At 39.9% G+C, this 12,702-nt stretch overlaps 1 protein-coding gene across 14 annotated transcripts in view; it reads right to left on the bottom strand.

Moving 5' to 3' along the window:
* Positions 1–12,702, bottom strand: part of BMPR1B (bone morphogenetic protein receptor type 1B) — a 258,012-nt gene that overhangs the window by 4,646 nt on the left and 240,664 nt on the right. For all 14 annotated transcript variants that reach the window (XM_069013108.1, XM_069013102.1, XM_069013107.1 and 11 more), the window contains 6 exons: positions 10,646–10,742; positions 9,694–9,832; positions 4,737–4,929; positions 3,983–4,280; positions 1,487–1,662; positions 94–224 (listed from right to left, as the gene is read on the bottom strand). In XM_069013108.1, the coding sequence (XP_068869209.1) occupies positions 94–224; positions 1,487–1,662; positions 3,983–4,280; positions 4,737–4,929; positions 9,694–9,832; positions 10,646–10,742 (1,034 nt within the window). The remainder of the gene's footprint in view (positions 1–93; positions 225–1,486; positions 1,663–3,982; positions 4,281–4,736; positions 4,930–9,693; positions 9,833–10,645; positions 10,743–12,702) is intronic.

The raw sequence follows: 12,702 nt of genomic DNA, 5'->3' as shown, positions 1-12,702 counted from the left end.
CCTCCTCCCTCAAAATGCTGCAGACTTGGGTCAATCTCACTCACTAGCTCCAATTAAAAGCACTGACAGCATGTCAAGAGGGACAACAGATACCTCATCACTGCTCCATCTGTTGGGAAACGAGGGGCGCAGTCTCTTGATGCACACGATCTCCCGCATGTCCTCGTACGAGGGGTCGCTGGGCACGAGGTCGTGGTATGGAAGCTGGTATTCCTCAACTATTCCTGAAAGAAGCAATTAGTTGTCTGTCACTTGCAGAAAACAACTTCCACTCCCCTCTCCCCCTCTCACTTTGTAATAGATTGACCATACAATACATACTGTTTAACAGTTGGGTGTACTTCTCCTGAAAAGGACTTCCCTGCCCTAGAAGTTAATTCCACAGTCAAGTTCCAATATAACCATTGCCATGTAAAGACTGGCCAGGTATCTTAATCCAAAAATGTAATTACTTGCCAAGTGAGGCAGTTTCTACCTCTGCTGTCCAGTCCAGCAATCTCCAGTAAGTTCTCCCAGAAAGAGCTATTCATGTAGGGACTGTATCAGACTAATCTGAGAGAGAATTAACCTTGAGTTAGGTCTCCTTCTTATCAGTGGACCTGGAATATACCAAAGTGCATTTCTGTGCCTTTTCAGAACATGGCAAGGCACCATTCTTTGTACATAGCAACAATGACAAAAATATTACAGATTTAGCCTCAAAACATGGCAATACACATCACCAGCTTTTAAACATGGGGATCCTGCTACTCATAGGCAACATTCAGCTCCTCTAAGGTGAGCATTCAGCACAACACTGCAGATTTAAAGACCCATGAAGTATGGTGAAGGTAGCAGAGACCCAAGAGAGACATGCTCTACCCTTGCCACCAAACTGGCACGGAACGGCTACCAAGTAATTTCTGTCCATTTAATTTTCTCCATGGCAAAACAGAGGTAATAACACCCATCATTTCTGCACTACACTGAACTCTACATGCAGAAAGAGGGAAAGGAAGCACATCACTGGTATGACAGTGATGTAATAAGTGTTACTTCCCTCTGCTGTTTTGCTACTTGTCTTGTAAACAGATTATTTCAAATAGTAGCATAGCAAACTCCAAATTGTTTGTCCTCCTCCTTTCATTTAACTCTAACTAAACAAAGAAATCACTATTTCCTTTCTGTTAAATTAGCTGAACACCTCCAGTTCAGCAGAAATGTGATGCCTTTGGAAAAAGCCCCCAAATGAGTTCCCTACTTCCTCAGTGCAGGCATCCACTGCCTTCAAACATGCCATTAAAATACAATCTAAACCTCTGCTGTTGAAATAGCACTGACTCATGCTTTAAAATAAGTTTTAATAACAGAACAGATATTACGAGAGTTACCTGTATTGTTTACCCACATTAATTTATTACTGTAAAAACAATCACCCAGAGAAAAAGATCTAAGGGAAGATACGAGGTTCACTGACACAATTAAAAGTGATCTCCCAGCTCTTTACCTCCTGAAACACATCTCCTTGCTATCTCCCAAAGGATGAGTCCAAAACTGTACATATCAGCCATGATGTAGGACTGAAAGTGATTTCTATTCAAGCTTTCATCCAGCACCTCAGGAGGCATATAACGTTTTGTTCCTACACGGGTGTTTGGAGGGATGTCTACCTCATTTGTATCACTAAAAGAAAATGAAGAAAAAAAGGGCATCAAACATGCAGTAAAGTGGCTTGAAAAGAAAGTAATTTAGATGGAAGAAGTAGTAAATTCACACCACATCCACTCTCAAACAAGGTCAAAAGTAATGCATAATCTTAATGGAACAATTCTTGCAAGAAAAGCCTCTTAGTGTGAAGGCAACCCTCCTTAAAAGGCTGACCTGCCTGAGGCTATGTTAAGCATTCAAATGCAGAATCAAAATGAAGATAAGACTCAACAGGGATGCTGTAACATTTGTGAGATTTCATTAGCATTAGCCGGAGCTCTAATGTTAGTGATAACAATCAAATCTTCATTAAACGCTGTTTTCTTAACATACTCCACCACCTAATGCTTCAGTCTTAGCAATTAATGCTAAGTAGCTGGGGCAGTATCTCTTAGCTGTAGCAAATCAGATCTGCAAGGAAGATGAATCTAACTATTATTTTTTGCATGCATTATGTTTGATCTCTCCCAACCTTTACACATCAAGATATGTAGACACAGAGGGATAAATGCATAAAAACATCTAAGCAAAAGTGTCACACCTCACACATTGACCAGAAGACACAAAATGTGGCAAGCAAATTCCCATTAATTATGTGGATGGATTCTTGTTTTTCTTATTAACTCAGATTCAGCTACATCAGTTTCAATGTTTTTAAAAGTTTGTATGTTTTATATAAGCTTTATATGGCATATATGGTTTGTGTAAAATGTCTGTTTTCCTTCCCTCACCTTCAAAATGTATGTATTTTAAATATGATGGATGCAACAAAAGCTCACAGAATAATTCTATTTCTGTAGAAATATTATTATTTCTTCATGTACAGCAATTTTTTTTTTACCTACTGATATGAAGAAAAGTCAGTTTTTTCTGAGTCTGTGGTACAACCAGTTACCTACACAGTCATTAAATCACACATATGCTGGTGGCACTTCTGTACACCTCCAAGAATGTAACATAAATCCAGTGACCTGCACTGTCTTGCAGTATTTCAAATGAAATGGAAACACAAGGAATTTTACTAGAATCATTAGCTTCAGCAGAGCACAGCCCTTCCCACTATTTTCTCTTCCCGGTTGTTGCCTGAGAAATGCTGTCTGAGTAAGGATTCCGTACGAAAACAAGCCAAGTACATACTGTAAATTCCATCAGGAGTGGGAAAAATCCATATTTCACCTTCTTTTGTAACAGCACTTGATAATTCCTAGCTCCCTTCGTTCACAGCTAAGCAGTGTGCTGCTCTGTATTTGCCAGGCAAAGTACACCTGCAAAGGGCGAATTTCTTCCCCAAAATTTTTAATAGTGTATTTTCAAGTTGTTCTTTTCTAGGCTTCTGTTCCTCAAAGTAAAAATATTCCTTTCTTGTCCCCTAAAGAAAGGTCAGGCTCATAAAGGAAATGCCTCACCAAGAAACATGGTAGGTAAGTGAAGGGTAAGAAGAGCACACTTAAAAACTGCCTTTCCTTTCACTCTGAATAATTTCAGTTCAAGATTTGTACAGAATTCTTTAATTTTTTTAATACTCCAGGGAGTGCACGGTTTCAAAGCTGACCTCCGAAACGGAAACCTTCAGTCTATGTATTCTGGACACATTTCTGTATACAGAAAAATCAGAGACTTTGGAACACACCACCAGGACCACCGCTGAGAGCTCAAGTTCCTTTTGAACAGAGCTGTCAGAGAGCAGTGTCTCCTTATGAATCCCAGGAGTGAGTAAGTTCTACTTGTCTGCTCTTTCTAAGTTGTTTAAACACACAACCATTTTTTAAAATCAAATTTAAAAGCCATTTCAAAAATCAAATCTGTTCTTCGGCAATTTGATTTGTAGGAAATGGAACAAAAGGCAGCCCAAATGGGGTCCTTTTCAATAAATCCTAGTTAGCAAGTTGTGCAAATTATTAGTATTTTTCTCTCTAAGCTGAGAGTGAATTTTCATGGGATCAGACAAGCTTCACTGACAAGCTCACTGACACGACTTCAACCTGTCTGTGATACGTCCTTTCACCGTGTGCCAGCAGTAGTGGGGCAGGTATGGAGGATGGAGGGATGAAAATAAACCTTTATGCAAATGCAGCTAATATGCTCAAATAATTAAAAAGCAACTGTTTGTACACCTGCATGAGGTGTTTACATGACATTCACTCCCCAACAGGTAACCTCACACACAGCTGAGCAGAGCCCAGAAGGTGTGCACATACCCTGTAGGTGCTTGCTCACACGTGCACACTCAGCCAACAACAAAGGCAGCTTTTTGCACCTGATTTATTAACTTCTCAGCCCCCTCACTCCAACTCACCTGATAAACTTAACAGCCAAGCCCAAATCTGCTATACAGCAGGTGCCATTCTTTTTCACCAGGATATTCTTACTCTTTAGGTCACGGTGGGCAATAGCAGGTTTGCCCTGAGTACTGAAGATCTCAGTGTGCAGGTGGCACAAGCCACTGACAGAGGAGTAAGCCAGTTTCAGCATGGCTTTTGTGTCCAAGGTAGTAGATTTTAGATAATCATAAAGTGAGCCGTTCTCATGGTAGTCAGTGATAAGATACAGTTGGGTCCAAGATCCTGTACCTTTAATATCCGCAGCAATGAATCCTTCAAAAAAAAAAAAAAAAAAAAAAAAAGAAGGTATTTTCAAATTAATACTTCTCATGGGGTTTTTTTTGACTGCTCAGAACTCTGGACTGTCATCCATTTCAGTAGTTTTATTTCAATAAGGTATTTAATTCCTTTCATCTTACTTCCATGCGACTGTGCCTCACCTCTGGCCTTTAATGTACTTTCAGAAAGCCCAGATACAGAAACACCAGTGGCTGAAATAGACATGTTGTGTTTGGAGTAACAACCCCCAAGTCCCACTATTTTTTAACTTTTATTTATGTTTCAGTATTCCTTGAAACAACTTTCCTTTGAAAAGCACTGGGGCTAATTGCAGAGCACAGTGGGAAACAAAGCACATAGGAAAGGACATCAGATAACAGCCAAATATAAAATTGCTATGCTTAAAAAACCTGTTTTCACTATCAAATAATTCTCTTTCACTTCACTCACCAAGAATATTTTCATGTCTCATCAGGACAGTCTGGTAGATTTCTGTTTCTCTGAACCAGCTGGCCTCCTCTGTAGTAAAGAACACTTTCACTGCTACCTTTTCACCACGCCACTTTCCCATCCAGACTTCTCCATAGCGACCTTTTCCAATCTGCTTCACCATTTGAATCTGCTTTGCGATGGTTCTTTGAACCTGTGAAATGCCAAGGCAGATCTTATACCTCGCTCAGCAGAAACCTCTGCATTCACCTCCCTCCTCCTGGGTCTCCTTCCCACTCAGCCAGCCCGGGGGAGAGTGGAATATGCAGAATATGCAGCCATTGTGACATGGATTTCAGCAACCCTCCGCAATTGCGGATGCTTCCCGTCTTCTCCAGGACACACTGCTGGTGAGGACATTCCCACCACTGTGAAGAAGCCTTTCCACACAATCTCAAAATGCACTGTGGCCTCTCAAGAAAATGAATCAGTCTTTGTAAAGGAAACATTTTACTATGAACCTTGAAATTTTTATTTTCCTGTGGGATGTAGAGTTTGGTGGAATTTTTTTTGGTTACTTTTGGAAAGGTTTTGACAGAAAACACTCCTGGTCACCTCAATGCAGTCCAAATTCCAAAGGGGTACGTAACACATTTGAATTAAAATAGGGATGTTTGTTACATACTCAACACTGCTGAGACTCAAGACTCACAAGAGTCAAAAGCCTATTAGAGGTGCAAAACCACAAAATTACTTTTTTTTTTAGGACAATACTTCCTATCACCTTCCTTGAAATGGCCATGCCTGATTATTTCAAAATATACCTTTGGCGTTAGGAATCTCAACCACTACTTACAGAGTTATAACACATGTGCCTACATTAATTTTAATAATAATAATTACGTATTAATAGAAAGCAATTCCCTCCCCAAAATATTTGAAAGAACAGCTTTCCAGTGTCCGTGCCAGCTTTGTCAGTGTCTGTACTGTGAGCTAATGCTAACATCATGGGTATTACAAGATCAATGCCCACGGCAGCATTGCAGAGATACTCTTCACAAGGATGACAGACCCCACGCAGCAGATGGACTGCCTCTACATTTAACAAGCTTTTACAGCCACGAAAAATCTTGGACAAATGGAGACTAATAATCTCATCAGACTGGAGCATGCCTGCAGATCATGTATATCTGAAAGTTCACTAATGTGAGTGGATGCTGCAGCACAGCTCGCTGGTATTCGTGGCTGACTCTGCCTCACCCCAGTATAACAGGAGATGAAAATGTCACGCTGTTGAGGTACAGCACTGCCAGTTCAATCCACAGCTAATGAGTTTTTGTTTGGTAAGACTAGGTAAGATATTGAAAGAATATTTCCTTCAGTGCAAGGAGATTTTCATCTGGCCCAAGCAATTGGCAAAATCTGAACAGGTTCAAATTCATGGTCTCTTGTTGGGTTTTGCCACCATCCAGACACAAATCTCCTGCTGTTTACTGCAGCAAGTGAATCTAACTGCACTAACTGAATCCCTCTGAAATCATATTCATTTTGTGGGATCCAAAATATTTTTGCAATCTTGGCTGACAGAAATGAGTGAAACTTGATACATCATTTGCTTCCTTTGTTATGCTTGGGAGGTCCAGTGGAAACCACCAGTTTGGTAATGCCAAGCAGGACTGCCACAACCCCACTGCAGCACGAATGTGCATCCAAAGACAAACTCAAAACCTCCTAGGTCAGGCCTAGTAGTCATCATTCATTTTGTAAGTAAATCACTGGTTTTCATATAAGACAATTTTAAGAAGCATAACATACAGTGGTATTTAAGCAAAGCTATTTCAAATATCCCAGTTTTCTTCTTCTGCCATTTAAACAGAATTCCATTTTCCAGCCCTGCACTGTATTATTATTAGACTTCCAAGATAGTCGGTTTAGTGCCATTATTTTTGATTAACATCAGTGAAAGCCAACAACAGAGATTAGCCTTAATTTAAAAAATTGATTTATTATCTTTTATACTCTTATACAGTGATTGAACAATAGTTATATTACATTGGAATTTTGCTGTAACATTTTGTAATGTCATTTTAGCATTGTTGCTTTCTATTTTGCCCATTTTAAAAATGCATCCTGAACAATAATGTAGTTATATCAAATAACTTAATTTGTGTAAATATATGTAATGGCATCATAAAGTACATGCAATTACAATACTTAATGATGAAAAGTTCCTTATTAAATTACATTAAGAAAATGAAAAACACATTTCTGTTATGGGTTTTCAGGTGGCAGAATACTATGTGTAAGGCCTTAACCTGGTTTTGTCTTGCTAGAACTGGTCAAATGATTTCCTATGAACAATTTATTTTATTTTAAGGAATTCAGCTCCTTCTTGAATCATAAACCAATTATTATTTCTAAAACAAATAGGTTAATCAAAATTGTTGGCTGAACTGATTTCATAAGCATGCTGAATGATGTGTTCTTGTGAGTTATTTACACTGAGTGGGGCTGGGGGTTTTTTATTTCTTTTGAAATCTGTGTATTTTGCTGCTTGAGCTCTGTAGGTAAAGTTACATGGCCTTTTCTTTTGTCTCCCTGAGTGGAAACAATCCAATTACAAACTATTTCTACTTTCCTGGCATTCAGCTAAATGTGTTCAGCTACTGCAGATGAAAATTTAGACTGACCAACCTTTTGTAAATTTAATATTTTGAACAGAAAATTCATACCTATGGCTGGGATGCAGTCCCTTGAAAAGCAAAGTTCATTGGAAAGGAAATTAGGAAAAAAAAATGTGTGAGAAGGTAGAGACCTACATGTAGTTCAGCAGACTCTTCAGACAGACCATTTTGCAGCATTTGACCTGCAGCAAACTGTTCTGTCAGAGGTACAGACAGGTCAGGAGACAGAATGGTTGCTGAATGTCATCATATTGACAAATTTTTGGCTAATACTTGTATGGGGTGTAATATTTCTACCCATTAGAATAAATGTTCTACACAGAAGAAAAACATTACTGGTTAGCATAAGGTGACATTTTGCATTAAATTTGCATCTTACTTTCCTGAAATTATAACCCTGGATGCTTCAGTCTTTGCATAAGAAAGAAAGTTAAAAATAAGCAAATAAGCTCTTGCACGGGCACCTTCTATACACTTGTTTCAGGCATGGGCATCACTCTGTGCATTTCTGGTGAACTCACAGTGGTTGTAGCTGTCTGGGAAATGCAGCAAACATCTCCTGCCAAGTGCAAGATCCATTTTCTTCTCTTCCACCCAAAATCAATACTTAAAAAAAAATTGTACACGTTTTTTGTGAGTAAGGGGAGATGGGGGGTGGGGAGAAGAGCTCCTTGAGGAAAAACACTGGGTCTGGTGGCTGCAAAGTCTCCAGGCTTGAGAGGAGTGGACTGACAGAAGACTGGATGGTTTCTGCCTCACAGAGCAGTGGCACAGCTCTGAGAGCTGCTGAGCAATGCCCAAGCTGGGATGTCACCTTGGCCATTACAGCAGCTAAGTAGCAGGAATTGGCTTTCCCGTCCTCTACAAGAGCAGACCTGGTGACACCACTGAGACCACAGATCCCTCCTTCAAACTGCTCACTGGGACAGAGGAAGGCATAAAGAGCAAGCAGTTATAACCAGCATTGCTCCAGCTTTTTGGGATGCTGAGATGAAGGATCCCAAGTCATACACTGCTATAAGGTGCCCCAGGGTACCTGCTACCCACATGGGCTGCTGGAAATATTTCCTTTCAGAGAAGTACAACCAAGTTCCTCGTATTTGCTCTACATTATTACATTTTTTCTGTCATTGTAACAGGTAGGAGCACCACGTGCAGACTAAGACCTTGATATGGCAGGTGCTATGCAAAAAAAAAAAAAAAAAAAAAAAACAACCCAAAAACCCCAAAGCAAAAAAGGAAGAAACCCTCACAATTAAATAAATTGGAACCACTTGTTAGGAATGATCCTGAACTGCACACAGGATCTCTCCCTTTCCACAGGTGCTAGAAGGACACTGGTATGGGACATAACAGAGCTTCTTAATGCCTAGAACAAACATAGCCTCTTGCTTAATTTTTAAGGAAATATAAAACTTCCCGTTTAATTTCTTCTTTAGGGTGTTTTAAAAAGTTGTGTGGGAAAAAAACAGACAGATAGTACTTGGAAACTGGACAACCTAAAGTAGTAGCATCACTACAAACTAATAGGTTTGGGAGACAGGAGGGACATATCTGCTCTGACAAACGAAAATTAAATCTAATCCATTTTCTCAGAGGCACTTATTTTAAATAAGTAACCTAGCTTTTTTACCAGTTATTTTTTACCAGTCATGATCCCCAGAAACAAAACCCCCTGGTGAACAGAACTATTTTGCCACAGAAGGTTTTGCCTTTTCAGCAGGCTTAGTAATCCTGGAGTCTGCTCAGAAATAATCACAAACTCCATCCCTGTGCCTTTAACCTTTGAGACTGCCATACTACAAGGAAAAAAATCCCCCTTGACTTCTGAACGTAAAATGACGCCTACAAATAAAAAGGTTCCAAGTTTGACAAGTTACAGTTCCCTTTAGAAAAAGACTACGTGTCAGTGTTTGAAACCCTATTGTGTGTTGCACATACAAAGGAAGAAAAGAAGATCAGTGGGCCAGGTGCTGTCCTGTACACTGGAGTAAATCCTGATGGCCTTCCACGAGCTCTCGTAGCCTGTACTTACCCTACACTATCTAAAATAAGAAATGAGCTGAGGTAGAAAAATAACCCTAAGCTTTTTTGGCTTAGCTCACATGAAAAAAACTCCCCTGCTTCTCAAGCAGCTGTTCTCCAGCTTAAATCCTTGTCATTTCTGGTAGAGAAAAAAACCCCAAAACCATAAAGAAACAACTGAGGACGTGTAAATATAATTATTTGTGCCTCTTCTCCCTCTACTCACTTTTGCCTTTGAAATGTACATTAAAATAGTATTGCTTCCTTACCAGGAGAGGGAGCCCGGAACCACTCCCTGAGCTCTGGGACTGCTCGATCAAATCCTTCAGGGACTCTCCGGGGGGAATGTAGGTCTCATCCTGCTCCAGCCCGATGCTGTAGTGGGGCCTCGTCTCTTGGCGTTTGTATCTGACATTTTACATGAAAGCAAAATGAGTTTTGAATACAATGAACACATGTGCAATGAATAATGCACACTGTCCTTCATATTTCCTTCATTTATAGACTAACAGCTTTCTCTGCTTCCCTGAGGAATACACTGGACTCGCTGGCCAAAATTTTTCTATTTTATTTTTAGCAACTGTTTTCAACATCAAAACTCTAAGTATAACACTCAAAGGCCATGCAGTCTGGGTTAAGTTTGCAAAGCAACCAAATGCATTCCTTTCAGAAACCTTAAATATATCTAAAACACTGATCAAGTAAATAACTTTATTTTACTGTCTGCAGTGGATCTTTAGGAGCCAGAGGAGGTAAGGTCATGGAATCTGGGAATATGTTAAAAATGTGCCAAATTATTAAAACATAATGTATGTAGTTTATGATAACATTCTAAACATATTTAATGACATTGCTGTATTGTCTTCTTTTTTTTATGACCAGTTCTTCATCAAATAAACCAATTTAGAAGTCTTAGATATATTTCCCTTATAAAAATTTCCCTATAAAATTTGTCCTTTGGCCTTTTCGGTAAAGAATAATCTGTGCTTCTACCTGAATGGCTTTTTAGGATGTTGAGTGAAAGATTCTGTATGGAATACATCACAAAGGTATACTTGTGAATAGCACGAATAAAATACACTTTTTTTTTCTCGTTATAAAATTATGGTTTCTCATTTCTTTTCTTCAAGGTCCACTTCTATTTTTTTCAAATTTCTAAATCTGTAAGAAGATAAATGTTGGGAGGAACACTAACAAGCTGCCAAAGTAGTCCTTATTTACCTGAAGTAACAGAATATGATGATAAGCACCAGAAGGATGCTGCAAACAGTCACTGAGATCAGCAGGGCTTTGTGGTGAATGTTTCCTTCAGCAAAGTCTGGGGTTAGAAAACAAGAAAGGTGGAAAATTTAGAAAGGCAGTCACAAAGTCAGTGTCAGAAGTACACTGAGCCCAAGATAATCTCCACTTTTTTCCTAATGAATTCCTGTACAATACTCCTGGATTCCCCAGGCATTTTATGTGCTTCCTCTTTGACCCTCACTGACCAGGACAGAACTGACATCCAAAAGACTGTTTGTTTTTTCAGCCCTCACTCAGGCAAAACATCACCTTGATTTGCAATTCCCTATTTGGCCCTGAATGAAAAATCAATCAAGACCTGTAGCTCTGAGTCTTAAGCTGAGTGATCAGCCAGGACATGCAAAAATCTCTGCCTTTTTTAAACACTCATATTAAGTAGCATCCTATTGAGTAGTTAATATAAAAACACCCCAAAAAAGAGAAAAACCACCAAACTGCATTTATCTTAAAAGCAAAGACAGAGCAGACCATTCAACCTCCAAGACGACAGGCCATGAGAGGCCTTCAAAGTGTATTTCCATCATTACAGAACAATTTGTCTCTCAGATCCTAATTTAAACACCTGAGCAGGAATTTTCTTCTCCATTTGCTCTACAGCAGCCCTGCGTGCCAGCAAGTCCTTTCTATGCTGGTGGGCAAAACTATCCTTCCAGCAGCTTTTCTGTGAAACCCTTTGAGAATAAAAAGTGTCAAGTAACTTGTAGAAAATGCTGTTACATAAAAACTATTAAAATGTTTCAGTCAACCTTTGTATGGGAGACTCGTATTCTCCTTTAAAGAATAACATTAATCTCCAAATTTGTATTCTCAGCTCAGGCAAGCGAGTCTGACCTTCATGCATGCTTCCCTGCTGAAAAACAAAGACATCCAGCCCTACTCTTTTTTAACCTCCCCTGCTACCCAAACTCTCAAAATTATAGTATTTCAGCATGTACATACACAAACCACCCTTCCAATAATGGGATAATGCAAATGAGGGCCATGTTTTCTGAAACTCTTCCAGCCTTGCTGTCTTGCATCCTTCACTCCATGCCTAACACATTGTAGAATGCAAGAAATCTATCCTTATTGACTAGTCCTGGGACGATGTTATTACGTTTCAGATTTACAAGGGTAATGAGACCAGGAGATTCCTAAGGGACTCTTAGCTTACTGTCAGACTCTTTTATATTAAAGATCCAGCTTCTCCTTTTGTTTTTTTGCTCCCAAACAATTTCTTTCCTTCCCCTTTCCACTACAAACAGAAATTAACTACCAACACACCTTGTGATCACACTGGTCATGTTTTAACCTGCCATTACCTGCTCCGGGAGCACTAACAATGTAAACATGCAGGCCGTGGCTGATGCCTTTGGAAGGGGACACTGACATGGTGTCTATCAGGAAAACACTTGAGCCCATCCTTCTGCCTGCCACAGCAGATTTATCCCTGGCCTGCCACTCGAAGCGGGCTGTGGGTTGAAACCGAGAGCCCGCCGGGGAATGCAGAGCTCTCTGGTGAAGGCTGGGCAGGGCTGAGGGCTCTGGTTTGTGCTTTGTAAGCAGCCTGTGTCAGCCACCATCTCCCTCTCAAATGTGTGGGTTCGAACAGTTTCAGATGTCACAGCCCATCAGATGAATAAGCAGAGCACAGAGACCACAGAACAGCATTTTACACCTGGGAGAAACCCAGGTAACTGCCCACAGCAAGGGTTCTCTCACTTCACAGAGTACGTGATGGAAGCTGGGCTTTTGTGCTTGGCAGTAACTAAAGCTGATGTTAGACGCAGAGAGAACAATTCAGATCTCATACTTGTGTCTGCTAGATGTTAAAGCCATGGAAATATGTGCATTTTTGCAGACACAAAGTGTTGCCCATGAACTTGTTCACGCTGTCTGTGCATGTATGAGTACGTACATTTGGAGAGGGATGATAGACATGTGAAAATCTTGAACCAAATTCCCATAATTTTCAGGGTTTAAGTGATCCAGACCTT

Source organism: Aphelocoma coerulescens, chromosome 4 (assembly GCF_041296385.1).
Source record: "Aphelocoma coerulescens isolate FSJ_1873_10779 chromosome 4, UR_Acoe_1.0, whole genome shotgun sequence".
In the NCBI taxonomy this organism is placed as follows: Eukaryota; Metazoa; Chordata; class Aves; order Passeriformes; family Corvidae; genus Aphelocoma; species Aphelocoma coerulescens.
This window is presented reverse-complemented; position numbering and strand designations above follow the sequence as displayed.